Genomic DNA, 21,699 nt, shown 5'->3' on the forward strand with positions numbered 1-21,699 from the left:
ATCCCGAATCGCAATCTACTCTAGTAGAATCGCCGATTCTCCTAGTATAGATTGCGATCGGGATTTCTCCTAGGAGAAACTACGATCGCGATCCCTCCTAGGAGGATTGGCGATTCTCCTGGATCGTGATCTCCACTGTGACATATACATGGGTAGGTAGGTAGGCAGGTAGATAGTCAACATACGGAGTGACATGTCCTTTATTTGGCTGATACAAGATAGGGTACGTCAGGTCTCCTGTCCAGCCAAATGATGTAAATCATAAGTATACATGAGGCCACACCAATTCAGTTTGTTAGTTCACAGACTTTTAAAGTGAAAATATAGCAAGAGGACATCTTAAATGCAATGGGCAGGGAGGAAAACTTGAATATGACTGTATTCACTTCATAAAACTGAGTGCACCAAGGCATACACCTGGTCCTTAGGCTTTGTTTTTATGATGTTTTTCAAGTTAAACATTTTTTTTATATTTTAATTAGTGTGGCCAAAGTGAAGAAATATTATAACAAAATCACTAGCACAAAGTAAAGCTATAAAAGCCACATGCAGTCCTGTAGGCTACCTTTGCATATATCTTGTCCAGTCGGTGGTAGAAGTGTCGTACGGAGAGGCAGCCGAAGCTGAAGTAGGGGCTGAGGCCAGTGGTGCTGGGTAGGAGGGAGGTGGGCGCTGTCTTCGGCTTCTCGAACTGGGTTACCCAACCCTGCAACACAACACACAACAATATTCATGTCAGTGCTTGAAATACCTGTACTTTGGCAGATTTCCAGGCAGAAATCCGGACAGACATCCGGACAGGGACAGACATCCGGACAGAAATCTGGATAGAAATCCGATCAAAAATCTGGACAGAGATCCGGACAGAAATCCAGAAGACTGAAGACTTAAGCATACTGTTGTTGAATATAATAAGAACATGTTGTACTTTGATTTTACACAATCTTTCAATCTACAGCTTTTCTGGAAAGGTAAAATGGAAACATGAAAAGTAAAAAAAAGTAACATACATAAAAAATGATAGCCTGACTTCTGAAAATATCCACTTGGAGTTTACCTGGTTCTGAAGATGCTTCTCCACTCTCCTTAGCCCCTCTGTTTCCCCTCCGACAAACTTGCTGGGGTGTTCACACCTCATCCCCAGCTCTTCCAGTGTGACCATGTTGTACCGCTCGTCACGTAAGGCCTCCAGAGGCACAGAACAGCTGGCGAAGTGCTCCGCTGTGGCGGTCTCGCTGGCCTGAGGCGGCGCTCCGAAGTCTTTCAGGACCTTTTGGAACTGCCTGTATGTTAGCGGTGCCGAGCCCCCGTTGTATTCTATTATCCTGGAGTTGAACGGACACAAAAGTTGATCAAAACTATCAAACAACAATAAAAATTACACTATACAGTAGAAGCCGCTAATTACACGGTCTATTTGCCAGTGAATTTTGTGCAATTATCCAACTGGTGCAATAATGCGAAGTTATCTAGCTGGACCACACTGGTTTTGGATTTGGAGATTCCGTGCAGTTAACAGAAGTGTCAGAAGTGTGCGTTAATCCGTTGTGCAATTAACTGGCTTCTACTGTATATTATTTTGAAGTTTCATTATATATAAGGCAAATAAATGTTGTAAGTTTCCCCGATGGTTTTATTTTTGTAGTTACTGCCAGTTACTGTTTTTGTGCGAGAGCATACCTCATGTGGACAGGTGGTCACGATACACAGAATTCTTAATATTAATGCTTGTGTCGATGGGGCAAAATTATCCGAAGAACTACACCAAAAAGTGGTCACATTGTCCAGGCAGTCCCTATGTAGACATAGTCACTAGTACAGGTTTGACTGTATATAAATGGCCTGGTGGTCTTTAGAGGTAGTGACTTGTACAGGTTTGACTGTATATCAATGGCCAGATGGTCCTTATACAGGTGATCACTTGTACAGGTTTGACTGTATATCAATGGCCTTATGCAGAGGTGGTCACTTGAACAGGTTTGACATTACATGTACTTACTTGTCGATGTTGTAAAGTGTGTGCGCCACGTAGTTGACAACTTCCACCCCCTCGTCTACCGCAATCTTTCTCACCGCCGCGTCACGGAAACGGTGGTAGTGTTCCGTCTCCACGTCGTGCGTGAGCTGCGTGATGTTCCACTTCCGGAAATGTTCCGCGAAGAACGCCTCCGCGTTCCCGCGAGCCACGAACAGTCGCAGGCCGTACGCGCGCAGCCGCGTGTCCAAGTCCTGCAGGCACTCTATCACGAACCTCCACTGGTTGGCTCCGCTGCGGATCTTGAAGTCCTTCATGAAATCTAAGTCCATGACGAAGACCGGGTACACGTGATGGGAGGTGCGCAGGGCGTGCAGGAGGGAGGGGTTGTCGTGGAAACGGAGGCCCTTGCGGAACCAGTGGATGGTGTTGTGCTGTTCTCTCACCTCCATGCTGACTTCCTTGTTTGTCATCTCACTGCCTGGAGAGAGAGAACAGGAGACACGATTTATTCAGGACTTAGGCCCAATCTACACACAGTTTTTACTGATATCTTTGGAGATGTCAGGAGGGATCTAGAACGTAGGGGGCCGGACACCCATGGCGCTTGCACTCATAAACATATAGCGCGATTTTCCAAATGGCGTTATATGCTAATGAGCCTTCCCGAAGTCGGGAAGCATCTACACGCGCGAAGCCTGTCGGACCCCTGCTAAGCTATCGGTAAGGTATCGTACGAATGGTCCGGACCTTTTGGGAGAAATTTTCCCGATATCTTGACGGCGATATTGCAGTTCCATCTAGACGCTGAAGAAAAGCTGTCGGCGAGAGGTTGTTGGCTCGCCGATATCGGGAAAAACCGTGTCTAGATCGTGCCTTACATGTAGGCTTCTCGCCAGTGCAGTTAGGCATTAGGGGGACCCTATGTTGTGATTTTTATCCCCTGCACTATGATTTTTATCCCCCACACTGTGATTTTTATCCCATACACTGTGATTTGTATCCCCTATGCTGTGACTCGTATCCCTCACACTGTCATTCGGATCATCTAATAGTATGCTGTGTATTCCCCATGCTGTAATTTGCATCCTACAAGGCTGTGATTTGGGCCTCTTACTTCTTAGCTGTGTATTTCAACCAGTGTAGGGTACCTTTGTTTTGGAACAAAGATTAAAAAATGTTGGCTCTATTTCCTTAAATTTGGCCCTCAAATTCATTAACGTTTCTGAAATTTTCAGGGAGAGGATGCCCCCAGACCCCATACAAAATTACTAATACAATACTCATGCCTGCGCCACCTGCACCAGGATGGCATCTTGCACCCTACGCATATACAGTCAAACCTGTCTATAGCGGCCACTCAAGGGACTGGAGAAATATGGCCACTATAGAGAGGTGGCCACTATAGAGAAAATGTTGATCAATTGACCATGAGCAAGCTACACATGATTTCAGTTCCCACTAATATTTCTCACCAAGTAACACTGTCTCGATCGGTTAATTCACCGACAAAGACTTGCACTTTAATGCTCAAGGCATGCATACCTTCTGCTACCGCCAAAATGACCCTGTCAGGAACTCCAAATCCTCGCAAACTACAATTTCAAACTCGGTGCAGGGTGACATAAAGCTGCAGTATGGTTGCAATAGTCAGTGTTTCTGTATCAACGGGACCAGAAATCGTGTGGCCGTGGTGGACAGGTGGCCGCTAGGCCTAATTCTTAATCATTACGAATCCAAGGGACCGACAAAAAGTGGCCACTATGGCCAGATGGCTGCTATGCAAAGGCGGCCGCTAAAAACTAATACAGGTTTGACTGTAGAATCTATTATAAAATACTACTGTGTCGGACAAGTTTCACCACTTCTCTAAAAAAAAGCAGAAAAAAGAATGTCATATCAATTGCCATTGAATTTGATTATGATTGACAGAAATCCTAAAAATACGTCTTCTATTTCCTTCGCGGGGATTAAATTTTGCGGTGGCAGGGAAAAGGGCTTTTCGCGGTGGTTTTAATTTCGCGGTAACACCATAGACTGCAGTCTAATACCATAATACAAAAATGTTCGCAGTGGTTTAAAGTTCGCGGTGAAATAAGTCACCGTGAAAATTAATCCACCGCGAACATTTCTGCATTTACAGTATCTAAATTTACCCCCCAATCTTTAGTCCATCAACAAAATGGTGTTTCCTTATCTAGTAGCCAACATGTATTTGCTCAGTACCGTTAATAAAATGAAATGAAATCGAGGAATGGTCTTAACATCTTACTGTCATGTACAGCAAAATGCCTGGTGCTGGCTAGAACAAGTAGAAGTAGAGTTTTGACTACATATTCTCACTCAGATTCACAATATACATGTGTATTCAGATTCACAATATACTCAGATTCACAAGCACAAAGCTCTACGCATATACAAATAGCAACAAGCATCTCTTGACACATTTATCAACAAGAAGAGGGTACTTGTCATTGAAGAGATTCATTAGTCACGTATGTGCACAGTTAATAGAATTTTTCATCAATCAGTGATTGTTATTAAAGTAAGCAAATGTACTCCAAAAAAATCCATTGATAACAAGGACTGCAAATCCGCACTGAGCCGGTGTCACGATGTGACGTCGTGACTTATATATGTACCAGATTGTCACGAGGCGACGGCGTGACTTATAATAACCAGATATCGTGACTTACTACACCGGTGCAATGGCCTAGTGGGTAGAGTGTTTGCCTTGCATTCGGTAGGTCGTGAGTTTGATCCCCGGCCGAGTCATACCGAAGACTTTAAAAATGGTACATGCTGCTTTCTCTGCTTAGTGCCTTTCTCAGTATTCGGGAAAGAGTATGGAAGTTGAACACACACCACTACCAGTGAACTAGCCCCCTGCTGTAGTGATTGCGTTGTGTGGCCCAAGGGCTACTGAAATGGAGATGGGCGCCGCCCTATGCGCCATCAGGCGCGGGAAGGACTTTAACTTTTTTTTTAAATCGTGACTTATAATAATGACCAGATGTACGACATGATGTCGAGGAGATAGCCGCGTTAGGCGGGGTCAGTCGAGAGAGACCTCAGAGGAAGGAGGTCACAGGGAGAGGAGCTGGAGAATAAAGTATACCTCACTACAAGTTCAGTGTCCCCGGTTCATCTTAGCTTACTACCCGATTACCGTGAGTCGGGCACCGTCACACCAACATCTACTCCAGTCACGCCTCATTGTTACCACCAAGCCAATCTCAGACACCGTTGAGATTATCGACCAAGAACCATGCAAAGCTCAGTTCAGTTCAGTCAGTTCAGTCATCCATTATTATCAGGTGACACTATGAAGTCTCTCCAGATGTCTCTGTCGCACATGACAGACATAAGGTCTCTGCCTTAGAGACCAACATCCTCCTCGATCAACCTCCTAAGGGTCTGAGATGGTCTACCACGTCTTCGCATGTCATCAGGCTGCCAGAGAAGAACCCTTCCGGCCATCTTGTCGTGACGCATCACATGACCGGCAAGAGACAAACGCCGGTCGCGGATGACTGGTAATCCTTGGCAGTCTGTTGTAAAGTTGTGTGTTGGTGGTATGACTCTTCCAGTCAACATTCAAGGTGGCATGAAGGAGCTGGGTGTAATTCCCGTCATACCATGCAAAGCCCACAGAAAAGTTAAAGAAGCAGTTCACATCCAGTTGGAAGGTGCAAAGCTGAATCGCAATGATGGCTGGGAGCTGCCCAAGTCCTACTTACCCTCACTCCGGCAGGAGGCGGGGTGGGGGGCAGAAGATCCACGCAAGTCTTGACCTAGTTCTTGCAACTCTCGCGAGAACTAGGTCACTTCATGAGCAAGATGGACTGGATAGCCATCGAAAATTTGGAGGTACGTATGCTTACCTTTAATAACAGTCACTGATTGATGACAAATTCTATTAACAGAGGGTACTTGAAAGAAGTCGGCAGTTACAGACCATATCGCCAGGAACAATTGCGTAATTGACTGGGAGGGGGCGAAGGTCATAGACAGGGAAGATAATAGGCGGGCACGGTGGATTAAGGAGGCCATCTGGATAAGAAAGTCAACCCCAGTGATGAACCGGGACGAGGGGGGATACAAACTAAGCCACGTTTGGGATTGTTTTCTCACCGCAAAAGCGCCACCTACATCGGCTACATATAGCGGTGAGAAGCAGAACTCCAGTTAGAAGCTCTGACGAAGGTGTCTGAGAGACATCGAAACGTAAGCTATGTAAGTACCCACTGGTTGTGTACAAAGAATTCTCCTTCATCCGAGGGTACTTGACTTTAACATTTGTCCCGTTTAGACAATGTTCTCACTCAAAATCTATTTACTACATATACACAACATCTACATTATATATTTACACTTACAAATACAAATAGAAAACAACTTTACAAAAGAGTAGCCCAGCCAGTCATCATATGATATTCCATCCCAACATCTGCTTGGAGTTTACTCCAGAGCTGCCATACAACTACAAGAAATCAGAGATGTCTTTAATGATTTTTTTCTTCATGATAGAAATGTTGATATATAACATTATATAATATTCACAAGTGTTGTGTCAAAACCTCGCCTGAAGGGTAACAACCAGGTTTTTAGCCAGGCATGCATCCAGGCATCATTTGGACTCCGTTTTCTTAAAATAAGTTTTAATAACAAGAAATTGGACGCACTAGATGCCCTTACTCTGGGGAGCAGATACTCTGACAAGCATAAAATTCTGACCACTAGGTTATTTGTGGTCAAAGTCTTCTACTGTGACCTCTCTGACAGTAATTTTGCCCCTCAGGATACTTTAAAATGCATCATTTTAAATTAAAATTCTAAAACTCTATACCATGAAAGGCGGATGCCCCTGGACCACCCTACAACAGTCATGCCTAAGTCACTTACCGCAACTCACCAAAAACTTTGGACCCCCTATCATAAAATCCTAGCTAAAAGCCTGGTCACAACATATGATAAACCAGATAGTGAGTGACTGCCACAAATACAAAACCCTGTACATAGGAGGAGTGATATATAAATAGTAACAAGCATCTCTTGACACCCTTTTGGACTGCACAGGAAGTGGTGCTTGACTTTGTACAAGTGCTGAGAACAGACATGGCTTTCATCATGTACTCTGCCAGACCTTGCCTCATGGAAAACATGAGAGCCTGAACATATTCAGTCGAACCCAACAAGTTACAGTTTAGAAATTAGAGTTAGATTTTGGACTAAAGTAGACATATCCCATACTGTTCTATACTATTTGTCTGTTTGTTCCCTTTCATGTTACCTGCAATTAGCACTCGGGCAAGAATTTGCAATAGACAATCAATCAAAATTATCTGTTTGTACACCATACATGTCTTTGTTGAATGTTGTACAATATGTAGACAGTCAACCCTTGAAATGAAAAGAACACAGTATCGTACTGAAAACAGACACCGCTTTCTTGTCCGCCGAACTGGCAAGACTCGGAAAACATACAAATTTATGTAAGGGCCTGAACATATCCAAATTATCCCTTGAGGCACCATACATGTCTTTGTTGAATATGCGGACAGTCAACCCTTGAAATAAAAAGAACTGTCTGAGAACAGATACTGCTTTCATATTCTCTGAGCTAGCAGGACTGGGAAAACATACAAACGTAAGGGCCTGAACATATCCAAATTATCCCTTGAGGCACCATACATGTCTTTGTTGAATATGCGGACAGTCAACCCTTGAAATAAAAAGAACTGTCTGAGAACAGATACTGCTTTCATATTCTCTGAGCTAGCAGGACTGGGAAAACATACAAATGAAAGGGCCTGAACATATTAAAATTATCCTTTTAGAAACATACATGTCTTTGTTGAATGTTGTACAATACGCAACCCTTGAAATAAAAAGACCACAGTAGTGTGCTGAAAACAGACCCCGCTTTCTTGTCCGCCGAACTGGCAAGACTCGGAAAACATACAAACGTAAGGGCCTGAACATATCCAAATTATCCCTTGAGGCACCATACATGTCTTTGTTGAATATGCGGACAGTCAACCCTTGAAATAAAAAGAACTGTCTGAGAACAGATATCGCTTTCATATTCTCTGAGCTAGCAGGACTGGGAAAACATACAAACGTAAGGGCCTGAACATATTAAAATTATCCCTTTAAGAAACATACATATCTTTGTTGAATGTTGTACAATACACAACCCTTGAAATAAAAAGACCACAGTAGTGTGCTGAAAACAGACCCCGCTTTCTTGTCCGCCAAACTGGCAGGACTCGGAAAACATACAAATGTAAGGGCCTGAACATATTAAAATTAGCCCTTTACATGTCTTTGTTGAATGTTGTACAACATGCAGACATCAAATATTGCTACTTATAATGGACGAAAATCAAACCAACTTCAAGTTTCTCTAAGTCTAACGACCACAGTTGATCGATGATGATCTCCTAGTTCTAATGAAATTATAATTAGGAGACCCAGGTTTAATTAGGCATCAGGCAAGGAGGTTGTTTGTATCCAGGAAGGGAGTCAAGGGACATACATGTAAAATGGGGGTCAGTATTCTAGGACTTGGAGGTAGACTGAAAATTTAACAAAGGGGAAGGGATATACCCTGCTACTGAAACAATAAGGAGACTTGCTGCTAGTGGTGCGTACCTAAACTCATATTCAGGTTCAGGTCCGGATTCAGGTCCAGCAGTTCAGGTTCAGGTCCGGACTTTAAGTCCGGACCTGAACCCATAATTGCATATTATGTGCACTAGAAATTTTTAGGGGGAGGGGGGATGGTGCATATAAAATTGCAAGTTAGCATGAATTAAAATGCAATGTGAAAAATACATGCAAATTATATACATGCCCGTAGCCAGGGGGGGTTCGGGGGGTTCGGAAGAACCCCCCCCACACGCTCAAAAGGTCCACTTTTTCAGGCTTGAAGGTCCACTTTTTCATGTCCAAGATTTTTTTTCAAAGGCATGACTTATTTGCATTTTTCCCTGATAGACATTTCAGTCAATCTTAGTGAGTCTATCAGCAAAATTTGCCCCAGAAAGTGCGGGAACTGGCTTTTCAGAGGGTCCAGATTTCAAAATTTCCCCGGACCTCCATTGCGACCCCTCGCGCCTTTGGTGTCGGACATGGTGAAAATATGTCGAGGGAGTTGGCCTCAAAGACTTACGCAAAAGCCTTGTCCTTTAATAGAAATTCCATTAAACTTCGCAAGCGATTTTTGCCCGTCAAAATGCAGGAAATGACGTTTCAGAGGGTCAAAATTGCAATTTTTCCGGGGGAGCATGCCCCCGGACCCCCCTAGGCAGCTCGGCGCTCGATGGTCCCACAATTACTAAAAAGAACCCCCCCAACCAAAATCCTGGCTACGGGCATGATATACAGCCAGTGTAAACATAAAATGTTTTTTGTCTTTTTCCAGTGCAAATTTCACTGTCTATGGTAGGTTTTAGATGGTTTAGAACAAAAAAAGGGAACATAAATGACAGATACAAACTTTTTGCAAGTCTGGACTTGGCTCCGGACATTTAGGTTTTTTTTGGACTTGGACCTAAACATTTTTAGGTCCATTTCCAAGTCCGGGCTTTAGGTACGCACCACTACAAGTTGCTGCTCTATGTGCCACAAGGGTCTGTAGGAACAAACTGACAGACACTACCTGTTGGCAATAAAAGAAGCCCAGCAACTCAGCAAGTCATCAGAATACAACTTACTTACAATTTTCTACCCAATATCTACTTGAAGATTTCACGTTAACAAACCGCTTTACAAGAAATCGACCATGTCTATTGTAATCTCTTTTCTCGTGATAAAAGATCCTTCAAATGAATGATGACAAACATACTCAACTCACAAAATTATTGCGGAGACTGACACATTTTGTTACAATGTACATAAACTGTACATGTACATATTTGCCAGCCTCTTGACAATAAACAAAAATTCATCTCATTCAACTTAAAGGAAATGAATTTTTGTTCATTGTCAAGAGGTTGGCAAATATGTACAAGTACCAAGTACATCAGCAAATATCCTAGTATGCTTGAATGATTCAAGCATATATTTGCTGATGTACTTGGGTATGAAAATATTTACTGTTAGTGTTACTAGTGTTAGCCCTCTGTAGTGTGGCAATTATATGCAAAGGTAGTCATTTTGCATTGAATTTGCAAGTATCAGGGAGAAGGTTATACTTTACTGCATTAATAATAATTTTGTTAATTTTTTTTTCAATTCTCTATCTAAAACCAAATCCTATACAATGTTTCAACATATTTTCCCCACAAGTTAGTACTGTGAGAAATGTTTTAAACATTTGCACAAAATGTTGTGTGGTTTGGTTTGGTTTTTTAACAGGTTAGGATTTCTATGATGCAGGTCCAACGAGAAGAAAAAAACCCAGACTTTTCCTGATTACTGTAGATGCATTTAAGTTCGCGGGGATTTAATTTCGCGATAGAGGGAAAAGGCCCAGGGACTTTTCGCGGTGGATTTAAGTTCTCAGTAACACCATAGACTGCAGTCTAATACCATAATAGAAAAATGTTCGCGGTGGTAAGTTTGCGGTAAAGTGGTCACCGCGAAAACCACGAACATTAATCCACCGCAAACATTTCTGCATTTGCAGTACCTACATTGAAGATATAAAAAAAAAATAGATACAGGCTTCCAGGCCCCGCAAGCATCAGTAAACAGAATTGAGAATAACATGCAATAAAATGGATCACATCACAAAAGGCACATTTGTCAAAGGAGTCCTTTCGTTTGACAGCTCAATCCTAACCCCAGGCAATTATGATTTAAAAAAACCTTTCTATTAAAAGCCTCTTCAATGGTAGGGATTTAATGAGGTAGTCTGGCCGCCCGTGTTTCTAGCACGTTAACCTGGTTGTTGTTATTTTGGGGCACAGAGAGCGACGGAGAGAGCAAGCTAAAAAGGCTGTCATCCACATGATTATATACGATGCTGCTTTAATAACAAAAAAAGAAAAGCAAATTTTGTATGGGTAGCTACAAACTAAAATGTATGAATAATAAGTAAAATCTAATTATGTTTTGTACCAACGAATAAATGCTATTTCGTAAGATATAATTGTTGGCTGGTATACGCAAGATTATGAATATGAAAATAGCAGCAGATGGATCATATGCACAGTCTTTCAAATAGAAAATAAGAACAACAACAATCATATACAGCATACCAAACAAATCAAGGACGTTATATCAGAGTCATTGAACAAATACACCAACAAAGAACATCAAATTATGCCACTAAAAAGAGAAAGAGAAAATATTTTTGCCACAACAGAACGCGACGCTTCTGGATCCCTGATATCTTCCGTGCGTCCGTCTGAGCTGTGAAATATCACATATCAACTATAGTTTTAATAATATAGTTTTAGGTGCGCAAACGCGCATTCCATTTCCTATATGTTACTTATATAACGTGTCTGACGCATTGCTTATATAACGCGACATTTTCATGGGCTTCAGTAGCTTTGTAGCCTAGGTCACCCTGACATTACGTAAAAAAAAAAGAGATTTAACAGAGTTTGAGTCTCAAGACAAATGCTCAAACAAAGAAATTCACCACAAAGTTTCGAAAAAAATAGAAAGTTGTTGTTTTATCTGGGGGCGGGGATTATGCAAGGTGGGGAGGGGGGCGCTCACCGCGAAAAATGGGGTCATGGGCGGTCAACTAAATATTTATCAATATATGCAAAAAAAAGCAAACAAAAGACATGATGTAAGTGTTGTATAGCTCAACATACGTACCAGAAAATACCTGAGCATGTTATGGTTCAAACTTTGAAGAAATTCAGGCAAACTTATTGAAATTCAAAAGGCAAAACAATGGTCATTCCGGAAATTGGGTCCTGGAGCCAAGGGCTGTTCCAGATTTCGTGATTTATGCCTGTCAATATGTATCAAGCCATACTCATCAATTGTGCCCATCATAAAAACTACATGATCTGAAAATAAAAGAAACGTAATTTTGAGCTATTTTGATCGGTAGAATCTTCATAAAAACTGACATCTAAAATTAATTTTCAGGATGTAAAGTATTCCAACCGTGGTTATACCCGGAAGTAAAAGGGGCCTCGGCGTAAGGGGAGGAAACCTCCGTGAAACGGTTCATATTAGACCGAAATTATCATGTTTTTGTCCTGATATTGAGGATTTTACGTTCTAGAAAGTTAAAGTATTTTGTATAAAGGTTTGTAGAGACTTTTGATCGCAATGGACGCCGACGGCTTGCCTTTAGTAGGTCCAGGAGTGGACTATACAAAGGTATGTAGTGTTACTAAACTTGTTACGGTTTACTTTTTACTGAAGGAGGTCATCAAATAACAAACACCTCGTGACTTTTAAAATCACAAATTTTCAGATAAAATTCTACAAGAGATCGTGTCAGGCTACAATATATGATCTCTGCCCTGTAAAGAGTAGAGTAGAGTAGAGTAAATTATGTAAAACATGTATTATTTACTAAAGTGATAACAGTTAACGTTAAGTGTAAATTCATTTTTGTAGAATAATTCCAGTTAACATCGACTATCATAATACATGTACCACCAGGTGCCATAATACCGCCACCTCAAAGAAACGTTAGTATAGAGGTTTTCCCAAAATTGTCTTGAACACTGAATGTTAAATATCCTAAATGTAATACAATTCAGATATTTAAGTGTTGAAGACAGACTTGAGAAGGCCTCTATGACAACGTTTTTTGAGGTGGCGGTATAATGGCACCTGGTGGAACTATGCAAATGTATGTTAAGTGTAAATTCATTTTTGTAGAATAATTCCTTTGCAAATGTACACTTTGCTTATTCAATAAAAAGGATTTACAAGAATTTTCTCAACAATGTCATAAGGAAGTCCTAAGTACGCATACGTAGGTTCAAAACCCAATCACTTGTGTTCTTGCTCAACAAAGTCTTATGTCTTGTATGGTGCCTTCAGCTTTGAGTCTTTAAACTTGCATGCTTACATAGAATCACGAACACTGTTCTCCTCTGTACCAATGAATCGATTTGTATAATTATGAACACACATGTCCTGTTTACGTCTCAGGGGCCTTCACCTTTGACATACTAGTATTACCCACAATTCCTGTTATCAAGCATGCAAAATCAGAGCTTATATTTCGATGAAGGTTAGACATCCAGGTAATAAGCTCTGCCAAAAAGTAGTTACTCAAGCAACTGGATATTTTTTTTGAAACAGTCAGACGTTTCGGATAGAATCCACTATCCTTCTAGTGTCACTGACGAATCCGAAACGTCTAAAAGTTTCAAAACCATATCCAGTTGCTTGAGTAACTACTTTTTGGCAGAGCTTATATCTACTGTCATGTTTTTTGGCAACTTCTTCAGATCGGAGCCATTCACCAGAAGCGGATGTTGGCCTTCATCAACCATTTCATCACCCACACGGCGCGCTTCCTCAACAGGTTCTCCTGCGTCTGTGAGGAGGTCCGGTCACGTTTACTTGTTTCCTTGTTAGTGTAGCTTGCGTAATTTAGTGGTTAGCGGCCTTACCTCTAAAACTAGGAGCTGTGAGTTCGATCACGGCTGTGTTACCCACCCAACATGCACACTACTGGAAAGGGCTAGCGTAGCATCCATAGCAGTGTTCTCTCCAGTATTTTTTAACAGCATAGGGGCATCTTATGTGATGCAGGGGTGAGCTTTGTAGAGGGTCTAGGGGAATCCTCCTTCTGAACTTTTTAAAAATTTGTAACCCTCAAAAAACACTAGTTTTCATGCCAAATTTAGTGATGTAAAGCCAACATTTATTACATTTGTTGGCCTCCTATGCTGGTTGAAACACAACGTAGGGGCCAAAATCACAGCAACAGCATAGGGGGTCCAGTAGTCCAGTGCAGTGGTTAGTGGCCTAGAAGCTGTGAGTTTGATTCTGACAGTGTCACCCACCCCACATACACACTACTGGAAGGGCTACTGGAAAGGGTTGCAGTCCTTACTATGGGACATCAACGATCAAGCTGTGGTCTATAGTTCATTGTCCTTGTCAAAAAGAGCTAAGGGAATTTCTCCAGTGCAATGAACCTGTAAATAGTTGAGAATCAGGATGGCTCATTAGGCAAATAAAAAATGTCAGGTTGTTAATCAGGGGCACCCACTTAAGTTAAAGCTTGTCACAACAATGTTCAGCCAAGAGCTTATAATTACAACAAGGCCAGTGGGTCAGTGGCATTAAACATTGCCTGATGGTTGGCTGAACATTGGTGTGGCAATCTCTAACTGGGTACCCCTAACAAGCTGACATTACTGTGTAGGAGTATTCATTTGTCATTCTACTTTTGGCTGTCCCAGCCAGTTATGTCAGATCATTAGTTGTACCCACTTGGAGGTTGTCACAAAGATGTTCAGCCAATCGTCAGGCGCTTGTTTCACTTGCAGAAAAGAGCTTATATTATAGTCAGTGGTGTACAAAATGTAACATACCAGTAATTTATGAGGCTCTCAGTCAAAAGTATGATTTCATACATTTTTGGTCAGAACCTGTTCACATACATGTACAGTGTAAATCAGGTTTTATTTGTGCCTTAGTGATCTTCTTGGGCAGGTTTGACAGTATGGCAGAACATTGGTGTGATAGTCTCTAATTGGGTACCCCTATAACAACCTGACATAACTGTGTGGGAATAGCCATGAGTCATTCTACTTTTGGCTGCACCCAGCCAGTAGTATCAGATGATTAGTTGTACCCAGTTAGAGGTTGTCGAAAAGATGTTCAGCCAATCGTCAGGCGCTTGTTTCACTTGAAAGTTCGAGCAAAGAGCTTTATATATACATGTACATGTACATGTAATAGCACTCAAAGTGTCAAAGTGATTACAATGTGCATAAGGACAGAAGAAGAGACAATGTACAGTAGCCTACAGAGATGTACCGATTGCACATGTGATATTTCTTACCCCAAAAATGAATTGTATACAAGGTAGTCCAAATATCACTTTATAGAGTGCTCTGGTCTATTAAATAGCTAGCAATCACACCTCTTGATCTCAGGTTTGGAAGCTAAAATACTAGCTTGCCTCTTATGGTTTCAAACCTCAGCATGCATGCCACCGATTTGTCCTATGTACTGGGCTGAGCTCAAGACATGTATATTTACTTTCTTTTCTTGCAGAAACTCGCCAACATCAACCTGAGAATACAGAGAATAGAGACGACTATGAACATACTGGAGGCAAAGGTATGGTCATAATGCATGGAAATAAAAACTTTTCTGGAAACATTTCTTTAAATCAATTTCCTACTGTGTGCTCTTTGATGGGACAAATTGTATCAGCAGTGGGTTGTGACATCAGAGAAAGGACTACTAGCCATACTAGCTTATAGCTACATGTATAGGGGAGTCCAACCTATGGCTAATTTGTATTTGTCATACTAAAGAGCACAAAGTAGACAATTGAGTCAAAGATTACATACCAGTAGTTGTCTCAGAAAAGATTGAATTCTTACGTGAGTGGTGGAAGAAATTTAATTTTGCTGGTAATCAGTGCCTGGAATTTCTAATAGAAGACTGTTGTTGGTAACATGGCATAAAGCTAGCAAAGAGGCTATGGGACCTTTACCTTCTGATCATGTTAACTTGTTTGTGGGCACACAGATAGCATCCATTCCTGGCCTGGAGAACATCACAGGGGACAGTGCTCCTCCCAGTACAGCAGGAACAGCAACAGGAACAGCAACAGGAACAGCAACGCCAGCAGCACCAGCTGCCAGCACAGCGCCGACACAGCAACCAGCAGAGGGGGAGGTCAGTTTATTCATTTTATTTCTTTATTATCTTTGTTATATCTTTGGCAGCATTTGTGTGTGAATGGACAGCATAACTCTCGAAGGCCTGGATGGACTGTCTTGAACTTGATATTTGGTATGTGGATAGGTCTTTATGATCATGAGACTTTGAAACAGTTAGATTTTAGGCCCCCAGGGGCAGCTCAGCTTGTAACGCATGTTCACCTTTATCCGCGGGGTAACCTATATGCGTTGTTTTTGTAAACAGGGTAATTAGGCACATCAAGCAGACAGGTTGTAGTTTTAGATGCAATATACTGAAAATATTGCAATTTGAAACCAAGTCCGTCAACGTGATGTCCCCAAATACCTTGTCTTTAAAAGAAATGGATAAAGGTTCCCAAACGGATAAAGGTGAACTAGTGTTTACCAGTTTATTCATTCTAACCCCCACAGCATGGGGAGCAACAGAAAATACATCGGATAGTGAGTGTGAGTGTGTGATTTGTTGATTACCTTCGCTAGAAGGTTATATTTTTGGTAGCGTTTGTGTGTGGATGGACGGGATAACTCTCAAGGTTGGATTGTCTTGATGTTCGGTATGTGGGTCTAAGGTCTTCATGACACCTTGAAACAGAAAGATTTTAGGCCCCCAGGGGCAGCTCAGCTTGTACCAGTTTATTTATTCTAACCCCCACAACATTGGGAGCAACAGACAATACATTGGATAGTGAGTGTGAGTGTGTGATTTGTTGATTACCTTCGCTAGAAGTTTTTATTTTTGGTAGCGTTTGTGTGTGGATGGACTAGTCTAGATAACTCTCGAAGGTTGGATTGTCTTGATGTTTGGTATATCCTTCATGACACCTTGAAACAGTAAGATTTTAGGCCCTCAGGGGCAGCTCAGCTTGTACCAGTTATTTATATTCATTCTAACCCCTACAGCATGGAGAACAACAGACGATAAATTGGATAGTGAGTGTGAGTGTGTGATTTGTTGATTACCTTCACTAGAAGGTTATATTTTTGGTAGCAATTGTGTGTGAATGCATGATGGGCAGCATAACTCTCAAAGGCCTGGATGGATTCTATTGATATTTTGTATGTAGGTAGGTCTTCATGAGACCTCAAAACGTTTAGATTTTGTGCCCCTTAGTGTGTGGATGGGCACGCACGGTACTGCAGTGTCTGTACATTATTCCTTTCTATTCTCCATTCCTCTCCTAGGCTGTTCCAGCAGCTGCTCCTCCTCCCCCTGAAGAAGCGGCCCCAGCAGCCCCCACCATGACGGTGGCACAGGACCCGCGATATGCCAAGTACTTCAAGATGATCAACATGGTAAGTCATCCTCTTGTACACCAGCTTCCTCCTAGTCCTAAGTTAAAGTTTGTTTCAAATAAGGAGAGATAGAGTACTGGAAATGCATTTAAGTTCGCGGGTTTTTAATTTCGCGGTAGCAGGAAAAATGACTTTTCGCGGTGGATTCAATTTTGCGGTAACACCATAGACTGCAGTCTAATACCATAATAGAAAAATATTCGCGGTGGTTTTAAGTTCGCGGTGAAGTGGTCACCGCGAAAACCGCAAACATTAATCCACCACGAACATTTCTGCATTTACAGTACCTGCTAGCCAACATGCCCACTTTTGGTAGCCCTTCAGATAATTTTTTCCATTGGCACAAGCATCAAGAATCCTGTCTTTGGTCGCAACCTGTTCACATAGATCAGGTTTTAACGGTGCCTAGTAGGGCTGGGTATCGGTACAGCGTACCGGTACAAAACCGGTTTTTCCTATTGGACCGGTCCAGAAAAACCGGACCTGAAAAAATCAGGTGGACCGAATGTTGGACCGATTGGAAAATTAACAGATTATTTCATCAGGCATTCACACGTTTTGGCGCTTGCAGGTGGAAGAAAATAACAACAGTGAAGTAGAGTAGAGTTTATAGTAATTTCTACCACGTTTTACAGTCAATCGCACAGGTGCAGTTAGCGTTGAAGGATTTTAAAATGCCAGTGTAAGTCTAATACTCCACCAAACAGATTTCTTTGTAGTAAAATGTACCATTGCTATGAGTCATACTGAATTAGGTCCAGGTTCAGGTCCGGACCTGGACCTAATCCTCTGGACCTGAACCGGACCTGGACCTGAATTTTCTGTACCGGTACCCAGCCCTAGTGCCTAGTGGTCCTGAGCAGGTTTGACTGTACGATAGCGTCTGGCAGCAGCATGCTAACAGATGTGTTCCCTTTCCTTATGTTACTTTGTACAAGTATCATGTATTATCTATGGTCACAACCTGTTCACATAGTGTAGATCAGGTTTTAACGGTGCCTATATAGTAATAATGGTCTTTGGGCAGGTTGGACGGTACAATAGCTTCTGGCAGCAGTGTGCTTACAGGTATGTTCCCTTTCCTTATGTTACTGTGTAGTAAATTGTACAAGTATCATGTATCATCTATGGTCACAACCTGTTCACATAGTGTAGATCAGGTTTTAATGGTGCCTATATAGTAATAATGGTCTTTGGGCAGGTTGGACGGTACAATAGCTTCTGGCAGCAGTGTGCTTACAGGTATGTTCCCTTCCCTTATGTTACTTTGTAGTAAATTGTACAAGTATCATGTATCATCTATGGTCACAACCTGTTCACATAGTGTAGATCAGGTTTTAATGGTGCCTATATAGTAATAATGGTCTTTGGGCAGGTTGGACGGTACAATAGCTTCTGGCAGCAGTGTGCTTACAGGTATGTTCCCTTCCCTTATGTTACTTTGTAGTAAATTGTACAAGTATCATGTATCATCTATGGTCACAACCTGTTCACATAGTGTAGATCAGGTTTTAATGGTGCCTATATAGTAATAATGGTCTTTGGGCAGGTTGGACGGTACAATAGCTTCTGGCAGCAGTGTGCTTACAGGTATGTTCCCTTCCCTTATGTTACTTTGTATCCAAGACTATATAATTATATTTTGCTTTCCAGGGTGTGCCAGTTCAAGCTCTGAAGACTAAGGTTGCGATGGAAGGACTGGACCCTGACCTACTGGAGTAAGTTCATTTCTCTGGTGCTTTCTACGCAAGGTCACATTCGTTGTACGTTTTTCGTCATACTGTTTTCAGTGACAGAATTAACCACCACAAAGGGCCTGTTCTGTATCACCTACTTACCTATGTACACATGTAATCCTCTTTACTTCCTTAAATGGAGCATAAGGCGCTGACAAACTTCCTCCAGTCCTTCCTATCTTGGGCCATCCATCTGATCTCATGCCAAGTCTTTCATGCTGCCTTCATCTTACTACAGTCCTTCTCCAGGTCCCTAAAGGCCACTGTTGCATTTCCCCTGGGGAGTCCAGTTGAAGGTGACACATGGGTGTCTGTTCTTACGCATGTGTCCTAGCCATTTCTAACCTGGAATCCAATCTACATAGATTGGCCAGGCTACCTTCGGGACAGGAGGGTCTTTCCACCGCCGGGGTAATCTTTCACACCCGGTAAGAGTTTTGCAGGGTGGGAGTTTGCCATCCATGGGACTAGTTATGGCCTATTTTAATTAAAATTAACTCCCACTGGGCAAAGTCCTACCACGTGAAAATGCTACCGGGTGTACTTAAGTCAGTATACACGTCGTATGTGAGACCCGCGCTTGAGTATGCGGCACCGGCGTGGCACTCGTCACTCACCAAGGTCCAAACAGCAAAACTTGAGAGAATTCAAAAGAGAGCTTGCAGGATTATCCTCGGAACTCAATATACTGACTATGCTTCGGCACTCTCCTCACTTGACCTCAACACCTTAGCAGACCGACGGATGAGTATCTGCACTACATTCGCGGAGTCGTTACTACGGTCATCAGAGTTCCGGGACTGGCTCCCCCCATCCAGACAGCAAACGATGGGACGTACCACTCGCAGTTCTGAGAAACTGGACACTCCATTTTGCCGAACTAACAGACATAAGAACTCACCGATACCATACCTGGTATACTTACTGAATAAGTAATTACTCATTAGAAAGCGCTTCTGATATGTTTATTACTCAGTAATGATACAGCGTTTGTATGGCAACTTGATATTTTATACTTATTATAAATTTTAAGACGAATACCCTACAATATTCTAGTAAAGAATTGCTTGTAGGACATTATGTAAAGTTTTTAATAGTGTGCCCGTTCTTTTTACTACAGCTGTTTGTATTATGTGAATGTCGACGCAATTCAGCTATCAGCTGCTATGTCGTACATGTTGCAATAAAACTTGTCAAAACTTGTCAAAACTTGTGTGAACGATTACACTGGCGGCCGAGAGCTGCACTGGCCCTGTAGAGTGTCTACACCAACTACGGTAGGCCGTGCCACAAGTAGACTGGATTCCAGGTTAAGCCATTTCCAGCATCTGCGTGTTATCTCGTCCACAATGTGCGCTCGCTAACTTCTTTGTTGGAGACTCTCTGCTCCCAATGTACCTTCAGGGTCCTCCTGAGACATCTACCTTCAAACAATCCTGTTCCGTAAGGCCCTCTTTTCACTAGATGGCAATCAGGCTGCGTCGATACATCAAATTTTAGGTCACAGAGCGCGGCGAGAGCGCCGTCCTAGTGGAAAGGAGGTATTACACACATGCATGACACATGCATGACTGTACCCAGAATGTCCTTAGTTTGCGATTGCCTGAAATGCACCTTTATCTTTCACCTAGTAAATTTTGTCCTGCAAAGTGTTATTCTTATCATGATAAAGTGCTGTGCTTCAATGATACTCTCTGCCAGGTTTGTATTCCTCATCATTTAGCTGAGATGGCTCAGAAATTTTTTGAAGGCTGAACACAACTGCTCAGATTGTTTTGGATTTTGGGGAACAATGATAACTGGATGTTGATGCATGTAAAAGTGATAGATGAACATTCACTTCAAGTGGATCAGTCATCACAGGGTTGGACAAGCCCATTAGTCCGATTGTCCCGGGCAAGTGAAAGAGCCGTTCGAACAAGCACATGTCCGAACGGAGACTTTTCGATGAGTGCACCTCTCTTCCACTGCAGTTCTTGCCGGTTCCATGTGCTGATCTTTTTGTTGTTTTCCCCTTGTTCCCCGCCAATTATTGCCACCAAGAAGGAAAAAAAACTTATTGAAAATGTCATTTACATTTCGGGGAAGTGAAAAGTTGGTTCGGGCAAGTAATTTTTTTTTACGTACTTGCCCAATAGGACAAGTGAATTTAAGGAAACCTGTCCAACCCTGCATTGTCACAAATTTACTATCAATCGTCCCGAGTGTTGTTATTCTTATGACTGAGGGTCTAACTGCATTCCAGCACTCCTGACGCTCCGGCCCCAGCTGGTGCAGCACAGGAAGACAGCGACAGTGAGAGCGCCAGCAGTTTTAGTGACAGCGACTAGACGTCACATTCGTCCATTTTTCACTACAATCAAGGCTAATTTTTGAGAGAAGACACTAAAAAACTTCCTAGGACTAACTTTAAATGTCTTGTTCATAAATTCAAAGAATAGATTTAAATTCATTTATTAGAAAAAAAAATATGTTGTCCATTTGTGAAGGATTAATTTGTGGTCTGACTTTGTGAAGAGGACTGATAGTGATAGTTTATGTAAAATTGAAATGAATTTCCTTGTGATATTTTATGTTAATGTTTTCAGAAAAATGTAAAGTTGATGTCACCATCAAATAAAACTTGTACAAATTGACATTGACTGTAAAAATGCAATGTCTTCACTAGTACTTTCCTTTACATGTAGATAGCCTACTATACTACTATTGTAGACAGGAACTATTGTGCTGGCAATAGGGGTGGGTACCGGTATAGAAAATTCAGATCCGGTTCAGGTTCAGGTCCAGGTTTGGACCTGAACCAAGTTCAGTATGTGAGAACTTGTGAATGGATAATATTGAAAACAATGGTCCGTTTCACTACAAA

At 41.9% G+C, this 21,699-nt stretch overlaps 2 protein-coding genes across 5 annotated transcripts in view; one reads left to right on the top strand and one right to left on the bottom strand.

The window, feature by feature from the left end:
• Positions 1-11,890, bottom strand: part of LOC118406626 (cryptochrome-1-like) — a 25,266-nt gene extending 13,376 nt beyond the window's left edge. For 2 of the 3 annotated variants that reach the window (XM_035806798.1, XM_035806796.1), the window contains exons 1-4: positions 11,759-11,890; positions 2,000-2,456; positions 1,058-1,325; positions 566-706 (exon numbers count right to left, since the gene is read on the bottom strand). In XM_035806798.1, the coding sequence (XP_035662691.1) occupies positions 566-706; positions 1,058-1,325; positions 2,000-2,448 (858 nt within the window). In that variant the 5' untranslated portion in view covers positions 2,449-2,456; positions 11,759-11,890. Of the gene's footprint in view, positions 1-565; positions 707-1,057; positions 1,326-1,999; positions 2,494-2,851; positions 3,039-11,758 lie in introns of those variants that run through there. The other variant, XM_035806797.1, reaches the window with a different exon arrangement.
• Positions 11,891-12,048: 158 nt separating this feature from the next.
• LOC118406627 (WASH complex subunit 3-like) lies at positions 12,049-21,484 on the top strand. 2 transcript variants are annotated; one of them, XM_035806801.1, is made up of 7 exons: positions 12,049-12,274; positions 13,363-13,461; positions 15,146-15,211; positions 15,629-15,778; positions 16,987-17,097; positions 18,751-18,815; positions 19,072-19,134. In XM_035806801.1, exons 1-7 carry the CDS (start codon positions 12,224-12,226, stop codon positions 19,088-19,090), a joined length of 561 nt encoding a protein of 186 aa, XP_035662694.1. In that variant the 5' UTR covers positions 12,049-12,223; the 3' UTR covers positions 19,091-19,134. The 2 variants fall into 2 exon arrangements, with proteins under 2 accessions (XP_035662694.1, XP_035662692.1); XM_035806799.1 differs by lacking the exon at positions 19,072-19,134 and adding an exon at positions 21,079-21,484 and having other exon boundaries at positions 12,051-12,274.
• The last annotated feature ends 215 nt before the right edge of the window (positions 21,485-21,699 follow it).

Source organism: Branchiostoma floridae, chromosome 19 (assembly GCF_000003815.2).
Source record: "Branchiostoma floridae strain S238N-H82 chromosome 19, Bfl_VNyyK, whole genome shotgun sequence".
NCBI lineage: Eukaryota > Metazoa > Chordata > Leptocardii > Amphioxiformes > Branchiostomatidae > Branchiostoma > Branchiostoma floridae.

Coding starts and splice junctions, on each gene's coding strand:
- LOC118406627 (XM_035806799.1), top strand. CDS start 12,224: ATGGACGCCGACGGCTTGCCTTTAGTAGGTCCAGGAGTGGACTATACA. Junction 13,462..15,145: donor TCTCCTGCGTCTGTGAGGAG/GTCCGGTCACGT, acceptor CTTTTCTTGCAG/AAACTCGCCAACATCAACCT. Junction 18,816..21,078: donor CTGGACCCTGACCTACTGGA/GTAAGTTCATTT, acceptor ACTGCATTCCAG/CACTCCTGACGCTCCGGCCC.